General features: G+C 44.5%; 1 protein-coding gene across 2 annotated transcripts in view; it reads left to right on the top strand.

Annotated features, from left to right (window-relative positions):
- Positions 1-25,965, top strand: part of KIRREL3 (kirre like nephrin family adhesion molecule 3) — a 1,205,284-nt gene that overhangs the window by 1,144,188 nt on the left and 35,131 nt on the right. For both annotated transcript variants that reach the window (XM_084803705.1, XM_084803706.1), the window contains one exon: positions 6,027-6,134. In XM_084803705.1, the coding sequence (XP_084659831.1) occupies positions 6,027-6,134 (108 nt within the window). The remainder of the gene's footprint in view (positions 1-6,026; positions 6,135-25,965) is intronic.

Here is a 25,965-nt window from a genome sequence, read left to right on the forward strand (position 1 = left end):
CTCTACGGTGCAATTTCCTCAACCCCGGTGCCACAGTGGAAAAGGGCCTGACTTGTCTTCCAACTAATCATGCTTCTGAACAAGAGGGATTGCACAGTAGACACTAGTGGCAGACAGGATTGTATGGGAAGTGATAGAGCAGATGTCTGCAATACATGCTTTGCATGCAAAGGGTCCCAAGTTCTACTAAATACTAACAGTGAGCTAGATGGAGCAGCAGTCTGAGTCAGTAGAAGGCAGCTTCCTATATTCTTCACTATGGACCTGATCCTTGGGGAAGGGCTGTAGCTCAATGGTGGAGCACCTGCTTTGCATGCAGTACATCCGAGCTCCAATCCTTGGGGAAGGGCTGTAGCTCAATGGTGGAGCACCTGCTTTGCATGCAGTACATCCGAGCTCCAATCCTTGGGGAAGGGCTGTAGCTCAATGGTGGAGCACCTGCTTTGCATGCAGTACATCCGAGCTCCAATCCTTGGCATCTTCAGCTAGAGCTGAGAAAGACTCCAGGAAAGTTGCTGATAGGGATGTCACAGGAGTCTGAAAGGGGATTGGAGTCCAGTAGAGTCCCCCCACCCTGCTCAGCCTCCCAAACCCTGCTCACCGAGCTGCCGCGCACCTATTGGGCCATTTGCCAAGCACTGTGCACTCCACAACTGCCTGGCAGCTGCCCATCCCCTTGCCAAGCCGCCATTTCGTGAAAAAATGGCATCTTGGGTTTTTCTGTAAAAGTAATGTTGTGTAAATGGTGGCCATAAAGGGGCATTTACACAACATGACAGGCATAAATGGTCCATTTACACCTTTAATGGATCCTTTCTGGCCGCCATTTAGAATCATAGAATAGTAGGGTTGGAAGGGGCCTATAAGACGGTCACGTCCAACCCCCTGCTCAATGCAGGAATCCAAGTCAAAGCATCCCTGACAGATGGCTGTCCAGCTTCATCTTGAACGCCTCCAGTGTGGGAGAGCCCACCACCTCCCTAGGTCATTGGTCCCGTTGTCGTATTGCTCTAACAGTCAGGAAGTTTCTCCTAATGTTCAGCCGGAATCTGGCTTCCTGCCACTTGAGCCCATCATTCCGTGTCCTGCACTCTGGGATGATCAAGAAGAGATCCCGGCCTTCCTCTCTGTGACAACCTTTCAAGTATTTGAAGAGCACTATCCTATCTCCCCTCAATCTTCTCTTCTCAAGGCTAAACATGCCCAGTTCTTTCAGTCTCTCCTCATAGGCCTTTGTTTCCAGTCCCCTGATCATCTTTGTTGCCCTCCTCTGAACCCTCTCCAGTTTGTCTGCATCCTTCTTAAAGCGTGGCTCCCAGAACTGGACACAGTACTCCAGATGAGGCCTAACCAGTACTGAGTAGAGAGAAACTAGTATTTCCTGGGATTTGGAAGCTATACTTCTATGAATGCAGCCCAAAATAGCAGTTGCCTTTTTTGCCGCCACATCACATTGTTGGCTCATATTCAGCTTGTGATCGACAATTCCAAGATCCTTCTCGTTTGTAGTATTTTTGAGCCAAGTATTCCCCATCTTGTAACTGTGCATTTGCTTTCTTTTTCCTAGGTGCTGAACTTGGCATTTATCCCTGCTAAATTTCATTCTGTTGTTTTCTGCCCAGCACTCCAGCCTATCAAGATCACTTTGAATTTTGTTTGTGTCTTCCAGGGTATTAGCTATCCCACCCAATTTTGTGTCATCTGCAAATTTGATCAGCATTCCCTGCACCTCCTCCTCCAAGTCATTAATAAAAATGTTGAAAAGCACCGGGCCCAGGACTGAGCCCTGTGTACCCCGCTCGTTACCTCTCCCCAGTTTGAGAAGGTCCCATTGATAAGCACTCTTTGAGTCCGATTCTGTAGCCAACTGTGGATCCACATGATCGTTGCTTCATCTAGCCCACTTGAGCTAGTTTGCTCATTGGGATATCATGGGGCACTTTGTCAAAAGCTTTGCTGAAGTCGAGGAATATTATGTCCACAGCATTCCCACAGTCCACAAGGGAGGTGACTTGATCAAAAAATGAGATCAGATTCGTCTGGCAGGATTTGTTCTTGACAAATCCATGTTTGCTTCGAGTAATCACGGCATTGTTTTCAAGGTGCTTATGGATTGAGTGCTTTATGATCTGCTCCAGAATTTTCCCAGGGATTGATGTCAGACTGACTGGTCTGTAGTTCCCAGGTTCCTCCTTTTTTGCCCTTTTTGAAGATAGGGACAACATTAGCCCTCCTCCAATCATCTGGCACTTCACCCGTCCTCCATGATTTCTCAAAGAGAATAGACAGCGGTTCTGAGAGTTCTTCTGCCAGTTCCTTTATTACTCTAGGGTGCAGCTCATCTGGCCCTGGAGATTTGAACTCATTCAAAGTAATTAGGTGTTCCTTGATCACATGCCTATCAATCTCAAGCTGCAACCCTGCCCCTTTACACAACATTACTTTTACAGGAAAACCCAAGCTGCCATTTGTACGCAAAATGGCAGCTTGCTAAGGGGGTGGGCAGCTGCTGGATGCTTGCCGGACTGTTCTATGGCTTGCGCAGCATAGCAAGCAGGGGCAGGTGACAGCAGTTCAGCGAGTGCCTGGCAGGGACGAACGAAGGTGTGTCTGTCCATCCCCAGTTGCTGGCAGTCAGAGTAGACAATATTGATCTACTCTGAGCTGATTTAGTATGAGACATGTTCCTACAGCCCTATATTTCAAGAGGTATTCCATCAAATATCCTTGTCCCAAAACAAAGCTTAGAGCTAGTGACTTTGTCAAGCCTAACCAGCGGGTGGGAGGAGATATGAAATAAATAGGCTGGGACTCTAAATGATGACAGTTGCTGGGTTATTTCACTTTCCTACATTTCACACCCACTTTCTCAGGAACATTCTCTGACAAGGAGCAATTAGTTTAGACAGCATGTCCCTAACCCAAAGTTCAGTTCAATTTAAGCGTATATGTCTCAGTCATAAGCCATTAAAAAAGACAGTTATAAAAACAGAAACCAAACAACTGCAGTAGTTCTAATGTCAAGCACTAATTTTTTTTTAAAAAAAAAAAATCAGTACTAAAGTTTTCCAGCACTCACTAACTCAGGCGGAGCTGTCGCTCAGTGACAAAGCAGATGTTTTGAATTCCAAAGGTCCCAGGTTCAATCCCCGGCATGTTCAGGTAGGAGTGGGAAAGACTCTGGTCTGAAATCCAGGAGAGCAGCTGCCAGTCAGTGGAGACAATGGCCCAGTTCAGACCACACACCAGGCTCACCATGGGTTATTAACACATGATGAGCCACAGCACTTGCCGGCTGCTATTCTGAATATGCAACCCCCAGTGGGGTTGCAACATGTCATCCAAACCCAGCCATCAGGGGTTATGCGAGGGTTAAACAACCCTCTCATGACCCGACAACAAACCAAGGGTTATGGAAGAGTTGTTTAACCCTCGTTGTTTAACCCTCACAGAACTTCTGATGGCCGGGTTCAGGTGACTTGCCACAACCCCATTGGAGGTTGCATATTCAAAATGCTGCCCGGCACATGCCACAGCTCATTGTGGGTTAAATAACCCATGGTGAGCCTGGCATGTCGTGCAAACAGATGGTAAGAAGGTCAATAGATGGTTAGATGGACAGATGGTCTGATTCTGACTAAGGCAGCTTCCTTGGTTCCTAACAGAGATTGAACTGGAGAGTTTTATATTCCAGTTGAAGTCTCTTCAAACTACATACACCCTAGAAAATGGGGGGTGGCATTTATACTTTTTATGCTAAGCCAAGCATTTTCATTTCTTCACACACCCTCCAGTGGTGCAGCTAGATAATTTTAGACCCTGGACTTCATGGTCTTAAAAGTGCAGGGGGAGAGGGGGCTTTATATATCTATTTCTATTATTTCAGTTGGGAAGCGGACAACTAATGTTTCTTCCTGCCCTGTTCTATGCTTTACTTCTTGATATGTTACACCAAACAAAACTGCCAACCCTGATCAAAAGAAAATACCCTGAACATGTGCAGTTTTATACTTTGAACTCACTTAAATCATGGCACAATCACAAATAGAGAAATAAAATGGAGTTTGCTTCTGATATCCCGATAATAAAGAGATTTACTTGGGTACAAGCATCATTTTGCTGTAGAAAAGCATAATATGTTTTTAAAGTAAAAATAATAAAATGAGCATCTGTAAGCATGTACATGCCTGGCCACCCACTCTGAACTATAAAAGGATTTTTTAAAATAGGAAGAAAGAAAGATGCTGTGGCAACCAGCATCAGTCCCGGTGAACCTCAGCACACCCGTGCTGGCCGAGGCACTGGTGCTGTGTCTGTTTGCCACTGCTCCCATCACCTGCTGCTTTCTGAATAGCTTTTTTTGTGGGGGGGATTCCTGGCTTTGGCAAGGAGTCCAACCCCAGCTGCAACACAGCACCCCGCTCGTTCAACCCTAAGGCATTACAGGCAGGCACAATGTTCCATGTTTCCTGCCCCATGGATTGATATTCACACATGCGACACTTTGCACATCGGCGTTTTTTGATCCAAACAATGATCTCACCGGGGTGCAGGCAGTGCTAGCATGTGTATGCCTTGTAAAGGACACCTCTAAATTATGATGCCCTTCGTGACTCAGGCCCACATGGTATGGGATTTCCAGCATTGTTGCATGTGGCAAGTGTAGGGTGGCCACTTACAAACTGCCAAAAAAGAGGCAATTTTTGCCTCACCAAAAAACAGAACAAAAGAGGACAGCAATTTGCCCACAATTATTTAGAAATAATTATTATCATTTAAGTAAAAGTACAGTACATCTCAGCATAGTGCAGGAGACCATCACCTGCCTGTTCAGTCTGCTGACCAGGTGGCAACTGCTGATGGCCAACAGTTTTTATGATTCTTTATCTTTAAACTGGATTTAGATGGGACAGCCCTACAAACTGAGGATGCCTTCAACTAGAAGATGGTCCTCTGGCAGCCCTTCAAATAGAGGACTGTCCTCTGTAAAAGAGGACACCTGGCCATCCCTACAGTCACACCTAAATCATGCAGGGCCATTACACCTCAGAGCTATTCTGTTGACTGACTTCTCCACCAGTCTTGCTAGAAGCATTTTCTTTCCTCCTCCAATGGATATCAATTCCTCTAACAGAAAATATTAAAACAGCAGAAGAGGGAAGGGTTTTTTAATGGTGTTTCTTGCCTCTCCAGTAATATGCTTATGAGAGAGAGAGAGAGAGAGAGAGAGAGAGATGGCAGCTGTTTTACTGCATTGGCTGTGCAGCTGCTCACACAGCCCAATAATTCCCTTTATTTGCTGAGCCTTCACAGAAAATCCTCACCGATTTTCCATAAGGGCTAGAAATTGCTTTCCTTAGGATGTATTTATTTATATCCCACCCTCCCACCCCCCTTGTGAGGAACCCATGGTGGCCTACATGGGCCTCCCCTTCTCCATTTTATACTCACACGAACCCTGTGAGGTAGGTTAGGCTGAAAATCAGTGACTGGCCCAAAGTCACCAGTGAGCTTCATGGCCAAGTGGGGACTAGAACCCAGATCTCCTGAGTCCCAGTCCAACACTCTAGTCACTACACAACACTGGCTCTCACACTGTGAAGCCATTCTATGCACCCCTAGATGCATGCCCTTAGAATGCAGGCTCTCATGATTTTATTTCCCATCACCCCCTTATCTGTCTCCTCCTCAACAAACAAATCACCTGAGCCCAACCTAATGCAGCCTCAGCTAGTGATGTTTGCATTTCTTTTGCTAAACACAAGCGATCCAGGGGTTCTGTGACATGAGCCACACTTCTCCATATGACTCCTCCCTGAGCAAACTTGTCCCCATGCAGTTCATTCAAGTCTGCCGTGTGTCACCCATGTGTTTTATTGGTTAAGAACTCATCTCAATGTCTTGGTAGGAGAGTTTGCTAATAGACAGCCCAAGTTGTGGAAGCAAGGCAATGGAAAGGGGGCAAAGTATCCACTAGCGGTATCCAGAGCCCATCTCCACTTCATTTGCTTTCTTGTTTTTTCCAGAGTCAGTGCCAATGGCAGTCATCATAGGTGTGGCAGTGGGAGCCGGTGTGGCGTTTTTGGTCCTGATGGCCACCATAGTGGCCTTCTGCTGTGCTCGCTCACAGAGAAGTAAGTGCCTTTCTTTTCTTTTATCCAATTGACTTTCTCTGACCATATCATGCTGGACATTTGGAAGGCCTTCTCCTCTGCCTAAAAAAACACCCAAAGTTGTAATGCTAATTTACCTCATGTTGCTCTTTCTCATGTCTTCAAAGATCTGTTCAGTCTTGATTTTCTGATTATAATAACCCTTTTGCACCTGTGATCATGACATGTTCTGGGAGACACTTGCTAGGATGGAGAAAACTGGACCAAACTTGGGTGAAGTGGACTGTGGCTAGGTCATGTGGTAGATCTATGTTGGAGAGGACATGGGCTAGATTAGATAATGCAATTGGTCTATGTCACCATCAGCAATTAAGGGGAAGATCACTAGCTCAGTGGCAGAGCACGGGCTTTGTATGCAGAAAGTTCCAGGTTCCATTTCTGACATATCCATGTAGTGCTGGGAAAGACACATGTATCTTTGTGCCCCTGCCAGTCACTGCAGTGGGTGGAAATCCTGAGCTGACCCAGTATGAGGCAGCTTCCTATATTCCTATCAGGAAGCAAGAGGAGTAAGCAAGAAGGGAGATTTAATCAAATGCATGTACCTAGATACGGGCTGAGTGAATCCAATCTGTAGTTGTACAGACTGAGTGAATCTCAATCTGTAGAGTTCAGTGAATCAAGTGGCCCAGTGTGATTGCTTCACGATATGACCAACTCACCATTCAATAAGTGCCGGATGCGTTATGAAGGAAGCACATCCCTGAGCAATCTCATGTGAATGTCAGCATGCAGTCAGCTGCAGCAGTAGTTCCACCGTTTGGCATTTCTGTTTGGTATTGCGAATTGGTCTAGGAAGAGAAAGAGCAGAGGTTTTTTTAGAAGAAAACTCAAGCTGCATAATAGAGCAGTCTTCCACAACCTGGTGCCCTCCAGATGTTTTAGATTTCAACTCCATCAGGGGAAGGCTATCTTAGAGTTTACATAATAGGGCTGTGCATGTTTGCATATTTGCTGTTTTTTCTAGTATTTATATTTGTGTATTTTCTTTTAAATAGTGAGTTAGGATAGTAAGTGTACATCATGACTCTGTTGCTCTGACAGGTGTACACAGAGAATGCAAACCACTGCTGTTAGAACAGATCCTCAGTCTGCAATCATTTTCAAAGGGATTTTTTTTTAAATGTGATCATGAAAATCATACACAATCACCAGTATTCCCCAAGATTACTGTAACTGATTGTTTGTTTTTATTGTGCAACTTAATTGACCTTTCACTGTAAGTTGATTTGAGGGCCAATCTGCAATAAAACAGCATATAAATGCAGTCATGAATAAATAAATGTAGCCTTTAGGAGCTTTCCGCTCCCCTGTTCTTTCTCTTACCTAGGGATGGACAAATCAGTCAATTACAGTTTCTCTCACTTTCTCATTATTCCAATCGTAAGTTCAGTTCATCCTGATGATGATATTTTTTTTAAAGTACGCATGAAAATTCACACCTATGCACGACTCGGCATAAATGCATTTTGTATGCAATTTTGCCTAATAGACATATTTTTGCAAGTGATGTTCTTAATATAATGATGTTTTGAATGTTATGTTCACTGTTATATTATTTTTTGATGCACTGTCCCCCAGTATACACATTTTGTATGTATTTTTTTTAATGGGATTTCATTGCAAAATTTGGAGAAGTGTGAATTTCAAAGAATAACTAAGTTTCAGTTCATGTATTGGTTCAAAAATTGCAAAATTAAGCAAATTCACATTAAAATGCGACTGAGTGGGTTTCTCCCCCATCCTTACTCTTTTCCCAACTCCATCCCTGCATCCCCAATTCTGTGGGCTAGCAGTTATCCAAGAGTTCACCTCCACTATCCAGCAAATATATGTTGCATTCTACTGAGGATGCCTAGGGTTATTGTAGGAAGTGCTGGCTCAACATTCCACTAAAAAGAAAAGTCATACAAAAGGATATAGAATTGACCTGATGCTGTGTGCTAATTTTTGCTCAACAGAGGGCAATATCCAACTCTGTCGTTCCACTAGTGCAAATGACATTGCACTAGTGGAAACTAGGTTCTGAACTATGCACAAGAGAAGAAACCAACTAAAGTTACTTTGGGGCGGGTGTAGTTGCACAACTATTTGCTCAATGGAAAGATTCATCAGAGCTCCACTAGCATTATTTGAATTTGCGGAATGACACCGTTCAGTACTACCCAGAGGGTACATCGAAACACCCAAGTCGCTTTCAGAAACCTGCCATGTCGTTGCTTCAGTTCCAAAACTTAAAGCAGCTGGATAGGGGCTCGTTCTATTTAAAGTAGCATGCACAATCCTACCACAAACCAGAAAGGCTGCTATCTCTTTTGTGGCTTGCTAGGATTTCTGCCAAAGACAGCTTCTTGACAGCACCTTCCATTCAACAAGCAGGAGCAGGTGGGTAGAGATACATTCCCATTTGCTACTCTCCCAACCTCAGGACATCTCTCTTCCAGATGTTTACCAAAATCCAACCCTGAGCATCTCCTGGAGGCCAAGAAGGCTCTTTGGTTCCTAAAGCAGAAAAATAGGAAAGGAGAACTAGAGATGTTTTGGTGCCTGAGGACCTGCGTCAGGTTCCTGCTTCCACAGAGGCCAGACATGTTTCCACAAGAGCCAGAGCCTTTTATGTTGTAGCCCCAGAATTCTGGAATCTTCTCCATCACTGTCCCCTTTCTGTAGTTGTTGCTACTGCTGCTGTTTTAAAACAACCAAAACAATCTTAAAATTTGTACTTTAACTGTTTTATGGAATTTATATACATACACTACGTTGTGAGTGGAAGTAAGAGAGTGATATATAAGTTTCTTTGCCATCTACCAGCCCCTGAGTCCATCTGCAGCTCCTTCTATCTCCTCTTTCTGGTGAGAAGAGCCAGGAACCCAAACTGTATCACCAACTGTCGGGGGTGAGAAGAGACAGGCCCCTCCAGTGCCAGCTCCAGGTTTTTGAGGGCCTTTGGGCAAGATACCTTCAATGGGTCCTCTCCATCAGTGAGTCTACCTTTTCACTGCTTTTGTCACCAGCTGCTGTTGCTCCTCATCCTCTGTCTCATAATTCATACCACTTGCTTGCTTGACAGACAGAGAGACAGTGAGCAAGATGGCAGTGGCATCTACTGCTCCTCCTTCTCACCACCACCATTGTTTGGACTAGAGCAAGAAGCAGATGATCAAGCAGATTGCAATGAGGAAGAAGAGGAGCAACTCCAGAGGTCTCTTGTCAGTGGGCCCCTGCTGGGGTCTGAATCCCTGGCAGGTGTCCAGCCATGCCTACCCTTGACGTGAGCCCTGCGACCCTCAAACGCTAACATACCCCCATTTATATGGCACTTTCCTTCTAATTTTAGAGCAGGGGTGCAGAATCTCAGCCCCAAGGTCCCAATACAACCTACCTGGGTCCCAATCTGCCCTCTGAATTTCCCCAGATGGTCATGTTCCTTCCCCCAGGCCCCACACCCTTTCCCCCAACCACCAACCATTATGTGGTTTCTTGGCTTTTGTGCAGTTTTTTCTGCTTTTCTAAAAGGTGGAAATGCTTCTCCTAAGGCTTAGTTACTGGCTGTAGGAGCTTCAAGCTAAAATATGCTGGTATTTTGGCCCCAGCCCTTTTTCCTTTGGTACCACCCTTTTGTGTTCCACCCTGCCTATGACTGGAATGTGGCCTCCCAGAGCTTGTCCAAAATAGAATTCAGCCCTCAAAGTAAAAAAACTTCAACACCCCTGTTTTAAAGCTGCTTTGGGAGCAACACATACATATATATACTTACACACATACATATATATGCTTACAATTCAAATGGCTTAGTCCCCCAACATCCACACTACACAGCCCACTGGTGGTATAAATTAGTACCGTGCCGAAAATTTCTCCCACATTTTTTTCGGCCATTCTCATTCAGTTTGATAGAAGAGAAGTAGCTTTCAAAAAGGAGTTCAGTGGTGAAGACATTTTGGAGAAATTCTCAAGGGTTGGGTTTGGTTTTCTGGGGCTGACCTTCCTTAGGAGGTGGCTGAAGAATCATAGAATCATAGAATAGTAGGGTTGGAAGGGGCCTACAAGGCCATCGAGTCCAACCCCCTGCTCAATGCAGGAATCCATGTCAGAGCATCCCCGACAAATGGCTGTCCAGCCTCGTCTTGAAGGCCTCCAGTGTGGGAGAGCCCGCCACCTCCCCAGGTAATTGGTTCCATTGTCGTATTGCTCTGACACTCAGGAAGTTTTTCCTGATGTTCAGCCGGAATCTGGCTTCCTGTAACTTGAGCCCATTATTCCGTGTCCTGCACTCTGGGATGATCAAGAAGAGATGCTGGCCTTCTTCTCTGTGACAACCTTTCAAGTACTTGAAGAGTGCTATCATATCTCCCCTCAGTCTTCTCTTCTCAAGGCTAAACATGCCCAGTTCTTTCAGTCTCTCTTCATAGGGCTTTATTTCCAGTCCCCTGATCATCTTTGTTGCCCTCCTCTGAACCCTCTCCAGTTTGTCTGCATCCTTCTTAAAGTGTGGTGCCCAGAACTGGACACAGTACTCCAGATGAGGCCTAACCAGTGCTGAGTAGAGGGGAACTAGTACTTCCCGGGATTTGGAAGCGATGCTTCTATGAATGCAGCCCAAAAGAGCATTTGCCTTTTTTGCAGCCACATCACATTGTTGGCTCATATTCAGCTTGTGATCGACAACAATTCCAAGATCCTTCTCGCTCGTAGTGTGGTTGAGCCACGAATCCCCATCTTGTAACTGTGCCTTTGGTTTCTTTTTCCTAGGTGCAGAACTTGGCATTTGTCCCTATTAAATGCCATTCTGTTGTTTTCTGCCCAGCGCTCCAGTCTATCCAGATCACTTTGAATTTTGTTTCTGTCTTCCAAAGTATTAGCTATCCCTCCCAATTTTGTGTCATCTGCAAATTTGATCAGCATTCCCTGCACCTCCTCCTCCAAGTCATTAATAAAAATGTTGAAGAGCACTGGGCCCAGGACTGAGCCCTGCGGTACCCCACTCGTTACCTCTCCCCAGCTTGAGAAGGTCCCATTGATAAGCACTCTTTGAGTCCGATTCTGTAGCCAACTGTGGATCCACCTGAGAGTTGTTTCATCTAGCCCACTTTGAGCTAGTTTGCTCATCAGGATATCATGGGGCACTTTGTCGAAAGCTTTGCTGAAGTCGAGGTATATGATGTCTACAGCATTCCCATGGTCTACAAGGGAGGTGACTTGATCAAAAAATGAGATCAGATTTGTCTGGCAGGACTTGTTTTTGACAAATCCATGTTGGCTTCGAGTAATCACGGCATTGTTGTCAAGGTGCTCCCAGATGGATTGCTTTATGATCTGCTCCAGAATTTTCCCAGGGATTGATGTCAGACTGACTGGTCTGTAGTTCCCAGGTTCCTCCTTTTTACCCTTTTTGAAGATAGGGACAACGTTAGCCCTCCTCCAGTCATCTGGCACTTCCCCCGTCCTCCATGATTTCTCAAAGAGAATAGACAGCAGTTCTGAGAGTTCTTCTGCCAGTTCCTTTATTACTCTAGGATGCAGTTCATCTGGCCCTGGAGATTTGAACTCATTCAAAGTAATGAGGTGTTCCTTGACCATATGCCTGTCGATCTCAAGCTGCAATCCTGCCCCTTCAGCCTGTACTTCGCCTTTGCCAGGGGGGTCATAGACCCTCTTTGGGAGAAGACTGAGCCAAAGTAGGAATTGAGCACCTCTGCCTTTTCTTTGTCATCTGTTATCATTTTGCCATCCTTATTTAATAGCTGAACCACCATTTCTTTCCTCTGCCTTTTACTATGCATGTAGCTGAAGAAAGCCTTTTTGTTGTTTTTAACATCCCTTGCTAACCTCAGCTCATTCTCAGCTTTAGCCTTCCTGACGCCATCCCTGCAATTCTGTGCTATCTGCCTGTACTCTTCCTTTGTTACTTGGCCTTCTTTCCACTTCCTATATGTGTCCTTTTTTGTTTTCAGGTCATCCCTAAGCTTTTTGTGAAGCCACATTGGCTTCTTCTGTTGTCTTCCACCTTTTCTTCTTGTTGGAATTGTTTGTGATTGTGCCTTGAGAATTTCCTTTTTTAAAAGCTCCCACCCATCTTGGACTCCTTTTCTCACTAGCATCGCTTGCCATGGGACCTTACTGATCATTGTTCTGAGTTTATGAAAATCAGCTTTCCTAAAATCCAGGGTACGCATTTGACTACACTCGGCTTTTGCTTCCCTTAGAACCAAAAACTCAAGTACAACATGGTCGCTTTCCCCCAGAGTTCCTGTAACTGCTACTTTATCCACTAAGTCATCTCTGTTGGTTAGGATCAAGTCAAGGATAGCCGATCCTCTAGTTCCTTCCTCTACTTTCTGTAGGAGGAAGTTATCCGCCACACAAGTCAGGAATTTCCTGGAGGGGCCATGTTTTGCAGAATTTGTCTCCCAACAAATATCGGGGAAATTGAAGTCCCCCATTACTACTACATCATGCTTCGTTAAAACATTGGCTATTTGCTTTTCAAAAGTTTCATCCTTGTCTTCTCCTTGATTGGGTGGCCGGTAGTAGACTCCGACCACCAGGTTCCTTTTATTCTTTGCTCCATTTATTTCAACCCAGATGCTCTCGATGGGGCTACCAAGCTCATCCTCCTGTATTTCTGTGCAGAGATATGTATTTTTCACATACAATGCAACCCCACCTCCCTTTCTGTTCCTCCTGTTCTTTCTGAACAAGTTATATCCTTCAATTGCTGTATTCCAGTCATGAGAGTCATCCCACCAAGTCTCAGTTACACCTATCAGGTCATAATTTCCCTCTTGTATTAAGAGTTCAAGTTCGTTCTGTTTGTTTCCCATACTCTGGGCATTAGTATATAGACATTGAAGACCATGTGCTTCATAGTCTGGCTTTCTTCCTACATGTGTCTGAAGACTATTATTGGGCGCTATCAGAGCTGTTCTCTCAATTGCAGTGCATGCGCCTATGTCCATTGTTACCCCCAACATTACATCTCCCTTCCCCGTAGAATTCAGTTTAAAGCCCTCCTGATGAAGTTCTTCATGCTGTGGCCAAACACATTCTTCCCAGCCTTTGTGAGGTGCAACCCATCCCTAGCCAACAGCCCATCTTCCAGGAAGTATAGGCCGTGGTCCCAGAATCCAAATCTCTCTCGTCGGCACCACCTTCGTAGCCAGTCATTCACCTGGAGTATTTTTCGTTCCCTTTCTATCCCTCTTCTAACTACTGGAAGGATGGATGAGAAAACTATCTGGGCCCCAAAGTTCTTGAGTTTCCTTCCCAAAGCTTCAAAGTCTGACGTGATCTCTTCGTAGCTCCGCTTGGCGGTATCATTTGTTCCCACATGGATGAGAAGAAAGGGATACCTGTCAGTGGGCTTTATGAGTGCAGGCAACCTTTCAGTCACATCTCTAATCTGTCCTCCCGGGAGACAACATACCTGGCGAGTCCATGGGTCTTCGCGACATACTTGGGTCTCGATCCCACGCAGCAAGGAGTCTCCCACTACTACCACTCTTCTCTTCTTCTTCTTGTAGGCCTGGGTTTCATCGCCTCTGTTTGACTGACCTTTAGCCTCTTGCTCACTCTCATGCAGGTTCCCCTGTGATTCTTCCTCTGCAGGCTGTCCTCCAGTCTCATCTGCAAGTACCTGGAATGAGCATCAGTGCCATGTCTTTCACTGTACAATCATCTCTTTGGCAGCCTGTAGCCTCCTCAGCTAACTACACTTCAAATGAAGCCCAGTGGAAGGCATCATGAGGTTATTCCTCCCCTAGGGCTTTTTCTGATCAGGATGTGCAGGAAGCCGGGGAGGCTGGCTGTGATTAGGGAAGCTCCAAAACACCACCAAAAGAAATTCAACATAAATTACAGACTGTCCTGAGATTGAGGCAGAAGAATGGAAGCCCCTTTCACGGGGGAAGGAAGAAAACTTTCTGGAAGTTGGAGGAGAGATTTTGGCAAAGCACTAACTCCACCTCATCCCTAGAGCTTGATGTAATACTACCACACACACACACACACATACACACCTGCATTGTGGTGGATGCAAAATGGGGGCCTGCCTGCCAACACAGTTTTTGCTGTTGCAGCACTAAACACCCCCAAATCCTTACCAAAAATGAAAGAAGCTGTGCTACAGGCCCTGCCAATGGGGAGCCCTACCTGGGAGAAACTGTTGAGAATTTCTCCTTCCTCCGAGAAATTTGGTGAAATTATCTCTGAAACTTCTGTGCCGACAAATAAGGCAGAGAATTTTGAGACGCCATTTGTGCACAGTTCTTGTATAAATATAATCATGGACTAAATAAATGACCAGTTAGTGCCATTTCATGGGACCCCAATATCTTAAGCTAGAGTGAGCTGAATAGAGCCCCACTGTCCAGTGGTAACACCAGCCCTATCTGGAAGTAATAGCCGACTTCTTTTTTTCTTCTTCTTTTTCTTTTCTGACTAGATGTATGGAGAATACATCAGGAACGTCTTTAGCTACTTATGAATGTATTGCTTTTATCTTGAACTAAAAAGGACTCTTGCTTTATCAGTGCTGCTCCCCGTTTGGAATCTGCAGGGCTCAGCAAGGCTATACATTTAAATGAAATAAATATTTGTATCCCTTGTTGGGCCTGTAACACTATTGGCTTTGCCATCAAGGCAGAGAAGCCGACCTTAAAATAAACATCTCAAATGGAAGAAAAGGATCGTGGAGGTAAACAAGGGCTGGCTCATTAAGAAAAAAAAGAAAAAACATAGAGAAGTTGAAGAATGATTGTTGGCTGAACGAACAGGGATCAAACCATGAGGGGAATGAAGAGTGATTGTTCTGAGCTTCTAAGACAGCGAGAGAGAACAAGCAGTCCTCAAAGGTGCCTCTAACTGTAGGGATAGCAAGAGACAAATAAGCCAAACATGATGCAAAATCCCTGTGTTGTGTTGCCAATAATAAAAAAACAGTTGGTTCTTTCTGGATTGTTTGCAAAGAAATCAAAGAGGCCCAGGTCCCCTTAGATTTGGTTAATGAATGGCTGGGCCTGCACTCTAGTTTGATTTTAAGAGCAATAATCGTGTCTGTTTCCACCGCATTCCCACCCACCCCTCACTTCATAACTCTCCCAAACTCCATTAGCGGCTCTTTCAGGTATTAGCAAATTAAATCTCCGACAGTCATTAATCTTGCATTTTGGCAAGTATTTTTTGATGGACAAGTGTGCAGCTAAGACCTGAGAAGAGGCCAATTCAATTTCACTGGAATCATTCAATCATGATGCACCATTCAAGTTTGCTCGATAGAAAATGGGCCAACTCATTCCTATGGTGTCAGTGGTCAGACATAATCAGTCTAGTCTGCATATTCCTCCTTCCCTCACCCTTTATCTTTCTTTCTTTTATCTTTCTTTCCTTTTAAGACAGATGCAAGCACTCTGGGTCATTCCTCTGATTTGGGAAAAGACAGACCATGCAGCTGATTACCTTATCCTTATTTGATGTAACCAGATGGTGCTGGGTTTTTTGCAGGGTACACTCTCTAACATTAGTGCATGTGATGATGACAGATCAAGCGTGCAGCCTTGATGCCAAGGATTAGATTAGGAAGCAAAGCCAGAGCTTCAAAGGAACGGTCATTTGGAGGTGGGAACAGTGTTGGAAAGAGCAGTGGAGTTTCCAAGGCTACTCATGAAAGCTTTTTCAATGACTGAGATGCAAAACTGCTGGAGCAATAGCAAACATGACATGGGGAAATTTATATTCTGCCCTATCAAGGCAGTCCTGTGGCCTTACCCCACCTCAGCAGAACTCTCAAACCTGTGTTTTAAACTCAAACAAATGAAGTTAATTGGGAGATACTCTCCTCCCTCCATCTAAATTAACCTTCTCCAACCTGGTGTCCTCCAGATGTTGGAGACTACACTTCCCATCAGCCCCTGGCAGCACAGCCAATGGTCATGGAAGATGGGAGTTGTAACCTGGAACATCTGGAGCACATCATGTTGGGGGAGGCTGCCATAGAGGAATATGTGGGGATGGGGAGTGTACATCTAAATACACCCTAGGCTGGCATTTCCCAAATTTTGATTATCCAGAGCACATCATCTTTCTGGTTCAAAACTGGAGGGATACCCAGAGCAGGCACTCATGCAGAGACATAGTGGGTGACCCCTCCCCTTCTTCATGGAGGGAGTTTTCATGTAATTCTGCATTGGGTCAGTGAAGTACATAGCCCTCCACTGCTGTAGAGAATCAGCAGAATTCCCTGCCCTCAAAGAATATGTGAAACAGTGGAGGCCGATGGCTCTGATTTTGGTGGGGCAATGAATCCACTCTGTGTTTCAGTCAGAACCATCCAGAACTCTAAATGAGCTATCCAAGGTGCTGAACCCATTTGGGGGATCAGCTTCAGCAACTTGGATAGCTCATTTAGAGTTCTGGCTGGTTCTGACTGAAACCCAGAATGGATTTATAGCCCCACAAAAATCGGGGCCACCTAATATGAAAATGCCATATAACAAGTCTGACCATTGGGCAATCTAGCCCAATGCTGCCTACTCTGCCTAGCAGCAACTGTCCAGTGTCTCCAGCAATGGTTTTTCCTGTTTGAACCTGGGACCTGCAGATGCAAAGGAGGTGCTCTACCATTGCACTATGACCACTCTCCAGAGATACCTAATTGGAAGGACACCAGCCCAGAGTGTCCTAGCCTTTTAGCAGTCCTTGTGTAACTGATGTTTAGGTGTGAGAGTGCCATTGCTGATATAGCCAAAATGGCACCACCCCACATTGTAAAAGAGGATTAGATGAATCCATGCAGGATAAGGCTATTGATGGCTACTAGACATGATGGCTGTATGTGATCACCAGTACCAGAGGCAGCAAGGAGGGAGCATGAATCTGCAAAACTTGAGCTTGCTGAAGTTCTCACAATTCCATCTTGAAGCTCGTTTGAACTCAAGTCCATATCAGATTGCGAGCTTTGTTTTTTACTTTTCGCATGAACATCCATGCATATTTCCATGTGTATTTTTTTCCAAATGAATGCATCAATTGTGCACATTTTTGACATGTATGCATTTTTGAAATTGATGCATTTTTTAAATGTACTCATTCTGAAATTACTCTTTTTTTTTTTAATCTATGCATGCTGTCAAACGAGGCATTGTTGGTCCATAAATCACACTGCAAACTCAGACATGTACGGTCTTTTACTGCAGATTGCATCTGAATCCATGTTCAGTCCAGAAGATACAAACTGGGTAAAATTCCTGATTAAAAAAAGAATGGAAATGGATTTCTCATACAACCCTATTAGTATGTCTCTGTACCCCAGTGGCTTGGGAGTACAACTGGGAAGATTCTACTGTGCTTATATACTGCTGTGGGCTTCCCACTGGAGCATCTGGTTGCCCACTGTGGGAACAGAATCCTGGACTAGATAGGCCTTGATCTGATCCAGCAGGGCTCTTACGTTCATCAGAGGAAGCTAGCAGCAGATTTTGTTTGCAAAGTACAGCAAATCTATGGAGGAAACCCTACATAAACAAAACAGCCAAAGATAACTGAGCGTACTCAGTGGCTATGGAATGCTACCTGACAGAAAACTGACAGGGGGGAAGAAAACCATTGGAGGGGGGTGTAATGGAGTATCATGGAGGAGGGCATAGCTGCTGACTGACTCAAACAGTGAACAGGAACAGTCCGTGCTACAATATTTCGTTGCTGCCTGTCCCACGTATTATTTTGTGGAGTTATTTTCTCCCAGACTTCTTGCCATAGGGTTTGATTCTAATGTAACATCATCTTTCCCCATGGAGGAATTAAAGCATGAAAGAAGAAATTGCACTGGAATGCAGAAGCCAAAAGCATTTTGATTTCCAATGTCACATTTTTCCATGTGATTTCCACCGGGAAGGAAACGAGAAAAAAAGCTACATCAGATCTATGTAGGGCTAGCCTAAAACAATTTGTTGCTTAAGGCTCAAAATTAAAATTCATCTCCCCTCATTGACCCATGCACCCCCCACCCAAACACACACACACACACACGCTAATATGGGGCACAATCTACTAGGAAGTTGTCCTGCACAAACCCCACTGAAATGAACAGGAGTTACACATGTTCCATTTAAATGGGGCTTATGTGGGATAACATCCTGGTGGATTGTGCTTTCTGGACCAAATCAATTTGTCTCCCACTCTGCTGCTCTTATAGCATCCAAAACCATAAAGGCCAAATCTGGCCAAATCTGGGATTAGGATCTTCTGCAGTTGGTGGGTTGTTGTTGTTGTTGTTGTTTAATGAATAGCCACAATGGGTTTCCCAAATGGGATTGAACCATAATGCTGGAGGGGGTTAACCCTCCCCCTGCAATTTTTTCAATTAAAATCACCCCCTTCTCAAAGCTTCCATTTGCCCCCTTGGGAAGGAAGTTGCAAGCATCATATGGATATCTCAGAAACAACAATAAAGTCCTGGAACATCTTGAAGTAGGGTGTTGAAACTCTTTCAGCCCAAGCAGCAGATTCCATTTCAGAGAAGCTCACCACAGGAACATTCCAGTAGTGGGTGGGGCCAAAGGAAAAAGGGGTGGGGTCAAAAATACCAAAAACATCAGCATATTTTAGCTGAAAGTGCTTACTGCCAATAACTAAGCCTTAGGAGAGGTATTTCTACCTCTCAGAATGGGGAAGAAACAGCACAAAAGATAGGAAACCATCACACAATTGTCAGTCAAGAGAAAGGGGGTGATGCCAGGGGAAGAAGATGTGGCCATCTAGAGAATGCTGGAAGGCCAGATGGGGAGCCCAGGAAGGCTAGATTTGGCCCACAGGCCTGAGGTTCTGTACCCCTGTCTTAAAGACTAACTGTCAGGAATGAATCTGAGCATGTGGAGATGTCTGGCAGCTCAGATCTGGAATCAGAATGGGATCAGCAAGAACAGAGGGAGGCAACCTTCCTAGCGAGCCCAGATACAGCAAGACTTTCTTCCCAGGACGCTGACACACAGATGGCCCAGGCTGAACTGCTCCCTCATTACCCCACCATGAGGACTCAGGTTTTGGAGGAGGAGGAGGAGGAGGAGGAGGAAGAGGGCAAGGGGCATGACTTGAGGGATGCTAGGATCCATCGCAGAGTGAAGCAGGAGAAGTTAGGGGCAAGGCTCAGACGCTCCACCCATTTCGCCACTCGTGGAAGCCAGCGTAGGAGAGAGCCACCCTAAGGGAGGGGCATCCCTGCGAAGCAAGCCTGGCTATGAAGTTCATGCCCAGACTGCTGGCAACTTCTCTAACTTCCACTTTGCTTCCTCTGTTGATATTCGTAGATGTGTGGATTAGCTGGTTCTATGCAGTCTGAGAGTTTCCTAGAATCTGCACTGGTAAAGAAGCTAATAAATTAGTGTTAGCCTGAAGCCTTGTTTCCTGTGGTGTGTTGATCGCGAAGGGTTAGGACGTAGGAATGTGATGCTAACAGATTTATTATTATGCCGCAATCAATTTGTTAGCCTTTACAACATGTTTTGTTATTTTTGCTGCAACAGACTCACATGGCTACCCCTGTGGAAGTTCACACAGCTCCTGGGGGCATGCACCAACACAAGATTTGGTTTGGAACCTGATTTGGCTCGGACCGATTCAGAGGCTGTCCACTTCGACTCAGATCCAAATCCGAATCTCAATGTGGAAATCATTATCTTCATGTGTCCCATTTACTATCACTGGAAATCAACCAACAGCTATAACTTTTTTTTCTGTTTGTTAAAATTGGATGAGATTCGCAGGTCTAGTAGCCCCTTATGAGGAGATCAATTATGCCTGGCAAATTTCAGACAAATAGATGCAGCGGGGTTTCTGCTACATGCTTCAAATAGATGATGGATGTGGAACATACAGTGGCAGAGGGAGAAGGACTTGGATGTCCAGCATTTTTCACAAAAGCACCCAATAATACACAATCCCAGAACCTACAGACTCTACCAAACCTCTTTTAATGCCCCTGCCCCTGGGAAAGAAAACTAGCAATGTGCACTGAAAATTGGATCAGTCCTGTGATATATTACTTCAGCATCTTTCCTCCAAAGCTCTGGAATTGGACACCCCTGGTAAAACTGTTCACCATGATTAGAAGCTAGAGCTCCCAATCACAAAACTCCACCCCTTCCTCTCCCTCCCCCTTCTCCCAACCCTGGTGTTTTCCTCATATGGAGAGCTGGGGGTGGGGGGAAACGTAGCAATTCTTGGAAACAAGCTGTCTGTGTATGTGTCCCTCTGAATCCTGAATCTTCAGGACATTCAGATTCAGAGTATCTCTACACCAGCCTAAAATCCCACATTTGAAATGGGGCTTTCTGTTTCCATTTTAAATGCAGGATCGTGACAAACTCCCTTTACACACACTTCCTTCCCCCTTATCTGGGTCTTCCATATGTTTCATTATACAGCTGCTAGATGGTGCTGTGGTCTAGCACCTCTTATTGCAGTTTTCCGCTTTTCACAACAGAACACAAGTGGAACTCAAGTGCTGTAATTTGATAGCTCATTATCCCTGATCTTTTAAAAAAAAGGAATAAAGGCCATTTAGTGTGGGAGACACCCTGGAGGTTGATGACATCCTCTAAAGGACCTGCAAACTCCCATGAGTGAGCAATCTCAATAGCAGAATAAAACCTCCATGGGAAGAAGCCCTCAGAGTCAAGTCTGCTTTGGAGAAGCCCTTGGAGGATTGGGACATCTGCAGAATCTGTCCAAATCAGCCCAACTCAGTTTGGGCTTCGGCTGAATCCAAAGAACACCCCTAATAGATACCTGTAGCTTTCTTTTCCCATGGGGCAAATAGCATGTTCAGGACAAGGCAATATTAATTAGGAAAGTGCCATGGAAGAAAGGGGCTCACTCCTTTTCCCCCTGAGCTACACTCCCAATCAGATTTGGTTCCCTCTCTGCAGCTCCCCCCCACCCCCACCCCACCCCCCTGTGTGCACAAACAACACACACACACGTACATATCATAGGAGATTTATCCTTGTGAAGACCTAGATCTGATAGATGATTAGATAGATAGATAGATAGATAGACCATATATTGTTGAACATATTAATGGAGAACTGAGATATAAATGCCTTCAGTAAAGAAATAGACAAACAAATAACAAACAAATAAATAAAATGACCACACCACTGTGTTTCTTTGTCACATACCCCAGTGCGACCATTTTCACTTGCAGAACAGGTTTCTTTGACCCATGTTGTCCAAAGATTATGCAACACACTTTTGTGAGTGGTTTTTAAATTACGTGCAGATCACAAATGATGGGAGAATCAAACCTACTCAGTCTTAGAATCAAAAGCAGTTCCTTAACTGACAACCGTTAAAGCAATGTTAACAAAGTCATGAAAAGCCACAAAAGTCCAATCAATAGTCGAAAGGTTCATGAGAACTTGGTAAACTCTGTCATTAATGAAATTAGCAAACTTTGTCAGGACCTAGGAAGACTGAACCGGATCAGACATGTTTCACTTAAGATGGGCAAAGCTTGCCACTTTCTGGAATAGCTATTTTGGAACTAATTAAAGTTTAGATCTTCTGTTTTCTGCATGAGCTTCCTAGCCGATTATATTGTAAAAAAACAACAACATTTATTTCTAGTTTAACTACTTTGGGGATAATGGGTGGTCATGACGGTGGTGGTGAATAGTATGATTCCCCCCCCCCTTTCTCTTTTATGGGTTGTGTATTTTTTTAGAAATGTCAATACACTAAAAGGGGGGGTGGGAAGTTTTAATGCTGGGGAGCAATCAGTTTGAACTGCTTCAAATCACTGACTAGCTATGGTATTATAAAATGTACTATGGGAGACCACCTCCCATTGGTTTCCCAGGATTCATACTAGGTGAACCAACCATAACATCAGCAACTGGGGAGGGGGGGCTCCATCTTGAAGCTCTTGAAATCTGCTTGCTCACAGCCTCCAATTTCTTGGCTAGGACACAGGAAAAGCCTGACTAAGCTAATGCCAGGTCACAGTTGGTAGGGCAGGTATCACATATTCCGGTGACTGTTTTAATGAGAAGAAGCAAAACGCATCACAAGCAAATTATGTATACAGTAAGCAGACAGATTTCCCCAGGGGGCATATTTTCACATGTTTAATACACATCTGTTGTTGTTTCCTGGATGACATTACAAGCCACAAGTTATTTAAGGAGTAATGTCCCTAAGAGAGGAGTCTACGAGGCCGTAATTGGCTTTTCATTGTGATTAAATGCTGAGGCTTTGGTGCTCAGGACATTATTCCTACTCTTGGACAGAAAACAGGAAGAAGCAATAAAACACAACAGAAAAGAAGAAGAAGAAGAAGAAGAAGAAGAAGAAGAAGAAGAAGAAGAAGAAGAAGAAAACAGCAAGGAGAAATGCTTTTCCTTGCACCATGAAGCTTGGAAAATTCCACCGTGATGTGTTCGTAAACCCATTACTAGTGGATGCCCTGGGGCATAGGTAAACAGTGGTCGTAGAAGAATACATTATTAAAAGAAAGGTGGGAGGAAGGTACTAAATTAAGTATTGATTTAGCTGGTGGCACTAAGTTATCAATTAAGAAGACTTTGCCCTGGAGGCAGTGGGGCTAATTCAGCCACACTCCAGGTATTAGTAACCTTAATTCTTCTTACCTTGTGACAAGTAAGGGACCTGCATTAAGTTCATGTCTCTCCATTCCATTGCTGGACAAATATCAACATTTGTTTTTCCATCTTCTGGATAAAAGGAAAGTAGCTAGTTGTCTTAGGGAGAATTTATATATGGCCATTTTTCATTCAAAGATTGCTATGTGGTTGCTTCCCCTTATAATTCCCCCATGGTGATGCTTTAGGGTGAACTTTCCACCATGTGGACAAATTTGTATTTAGCCATGGCCTAACAGCACAATTGATGACAGAATTCCAGCTGAGCTATTTAAAATCCTAAAAGATGATGCTGTTAAAGTGCTGCACTCAATATGCCAACAAATTTGGAACACTCAACAGTGGCCACAAGACTGGAAAAGGTCAGTTTACATTCCAATTCCAAAGAAGGGCAATGCCAAAGAGTGTTCAAACTACCGTACAGTTGTGCTCATTTCACAAGGTGATGCTCAAAATCCTACAAGCTAGGCTTTCAGCAGTATGCGAACCGAGAACTACCGGAAGTACAAGCTGGGTTTCGAAGATGCAGAGGAATTAGAGATCAAATTGTCAACGTTCGCTGGATCATGGAGAAAGCAAGAGAATTCCAGAAAAACATCTATTTCTGCTTCATTGACTATGCTAAAGCCTTTGATTGTGTGGATCACAACAAACTGTGGCAAATTCTGAAAGAGATGGGGGTACCAGACTACCTTACCTGTCTCCTGAGAAACCTGTACGAGGGTCAAGAAGCAACAGTAAGAACCAGACATGGAACAACCGATTGGTTCAAAATTGGGAAAGGAGTACGACAAGGCTGCATATTGTCGCCCTGCTTATTTAACTTATATGCAGAGTACATCATGAGAAACGCCAGGTTGGATGAATCACAGGTTGGAATTAAGATTGCCGGGAGAATTATCAACAACTTCAGATACGCAGACAATACCACCCTAATGGCAGAAAGCAAAGAGGATCTAAAGAGCCTCTTGTTGAGGGTGAAAGTGGAGAGTGCAAAAGCTGGTTTAAAGCTCAACATAAAAAAAACGAAGATCATGGCATCTGGCCCCATCACTTCCTGGCATATGGAAGGGGAAGAAATGGAAGCAGTGACAGATTTTATTTTCTTGGGCTCCAAGATCACTGCAGACGGTGACTGTAGCCATGAAATTAAAAGACGCTTGCTCCTTGGGAGGAAAGCTATGGCAAACCTAGACAGCATAGTAAGAAGCAGAGACATCACCTTGCCGACAAAGGGCCATCTAATCAAAGCTATGGTTTTCCCAGTAGTAACATATGGCTGTGAGAGCTGAACTATAAGGAAGGCTGAGCACCGAAGAATTGATGCTTTTGAACTGTGGTGCTGGAGAAGACTCTTACGAGTCCCCTGGACTGCAAGGAGGTCAAATCAGTCCATCCTAAAGGAAATCAACCCTGACTGCTCATTGGAAGGACAGATACTGAAGCTGAAGCTCAAATATTTTGGCCACCTAATGCGAAGAGAAATCTCCCTGGAAAAGACCCTGATGCTGGGAAAGACTGAAGGCAAAAGGAGAAGGGGACAGCAGAGGATGAGATGGCTAGATAGAATCACCGATGCAATGAATATGGACTTGAGCATGCTGCGGGAGAAAGCGCAGGACAGGAAGGCCTGGCGTGCTATGGTCCATGGGGTCACGAAGAGTTGGACATGACTGAACAACAAAACAGCACAATTCAGGAATTCACCTGAACAAATGAGGGATAAAAGTGAGCAGGAGGCTACGGTATACATGCAAGCCCTGCCCAAGTGTGACAGTTTCTAAGTTTCTAAGTTTCTAATTGTGTTCAGCCCCAACAGGTTTCCCAAACACAGTGAGATTTCAAAGCACCTATAAAAACCCTCTTCAGACCTTCACACTGAACACATGAAGGTCTGAAGAGGAACCCAGGAGAATGTCTGAATAGGGCTAGTTTTAAGAAAATTAGGGCTAGCACTAAGGCTGTTGTCTAAATCTGACTATATAGAATTGCATTCACAACAACGCTTACCACCAAAAAATGGCAGGGAAAAACTAACCACATTAAGAGGAGCTTCAACATTTCCAAACCCAGGAACCACTATTAACCCCTTGAAACATGATAAATGTTTCTTACGTATTACTCCTCCTTATTTCCTAGCTATCCTCCTCTCCCTTTCTCTTTGCATGTCCCCTTGCTTCTCTGTGTTACTCTTGTCTTTTCCTTTTTTTCTATCTATTTTTCTCCTTTCTGCTCTCCCTTTCTCCTTCTCTCTCTGTCCAAACAATGGGCACAGCATTTCTAGTAGATCACAGCCCACAACTGGGCTGTGACTTGATCACCTTAGGTCAACATAACCTGGTTGTATGGGGGGCAATCATAAGACCAGTGCTGTAAATTATCATAAAAGTTCATCCAGGGAGATAACAAAAATCTCAGCCAATGGGATTTGCCTGACAGTATGCCCCATGAGAAATGTCTTTGCTGTAGATTTGTGATATTTACAGCTTCTCCTGTGAAATATCTCCAGGGCTTTGAAGAAGGTGTATGAAACAAATTCCTTGCTTTCGATTCCTGTTCCCTGTGGCTCCCAGAGGGCATTCTTATCCTTCAAAATGGGCCTTGCCTAGGGCAGAAAAGCAAGGTCTTCATGGAGCTCCAAGGAACTTGCCTCTGATTGGTATTTTGTCCCTCGCCCTGCCTATGCCTATGGGGAGAGACAGTCAGGAGTGAAGTGGCAGACTCGACTGGATTGGGTGTGGATACGAGAGCATCAAGACAGCTTATGACAATCTCACTTCACTGGTGCAACCACCGGTGCAACTGCAGCGCATAGTTAAGCTGTGGAATTTGCTGCATCAAGAGACATAGTGATGGCCACCAATTCAGATGGCTTTAAAAGGGGATTAGATACATTCATGGAGGTCAAGGTTTGGCTACTAGTTCTGATAGCTATATATTATCTCCAGTATCAGAGGCATTATGCCTCTGTTTACCAGTTGGTGGGAGCATGAGCGAGAGGGTGATATTGCCCTCTTGTCTTACTTGTGGGGTTCTCATTGGGGCAACTGGTTGGCCACAGTGTGAACAGAATGCTGGATGAGAGGAATCTTTGGTCTCATACAGCATGGCTCTTCTTATGTTCTTAATATGCCCAT

This window comes from Heloderma suspectum, chromosome 6, assembly GCF_057233095.1.
Source record: "Heloderma suspectum isolate Gila_16-S chromosome 6, 16-S_ref, whole genome shotgun sequence".
Classification (NCBI taxonomy): domain Eukaryota; kingdom Metazoa; phylum Chordata; class Lepidosauria; order Squamata; family Helodermatidae; genus Heloderma; species Heloderma suspectum.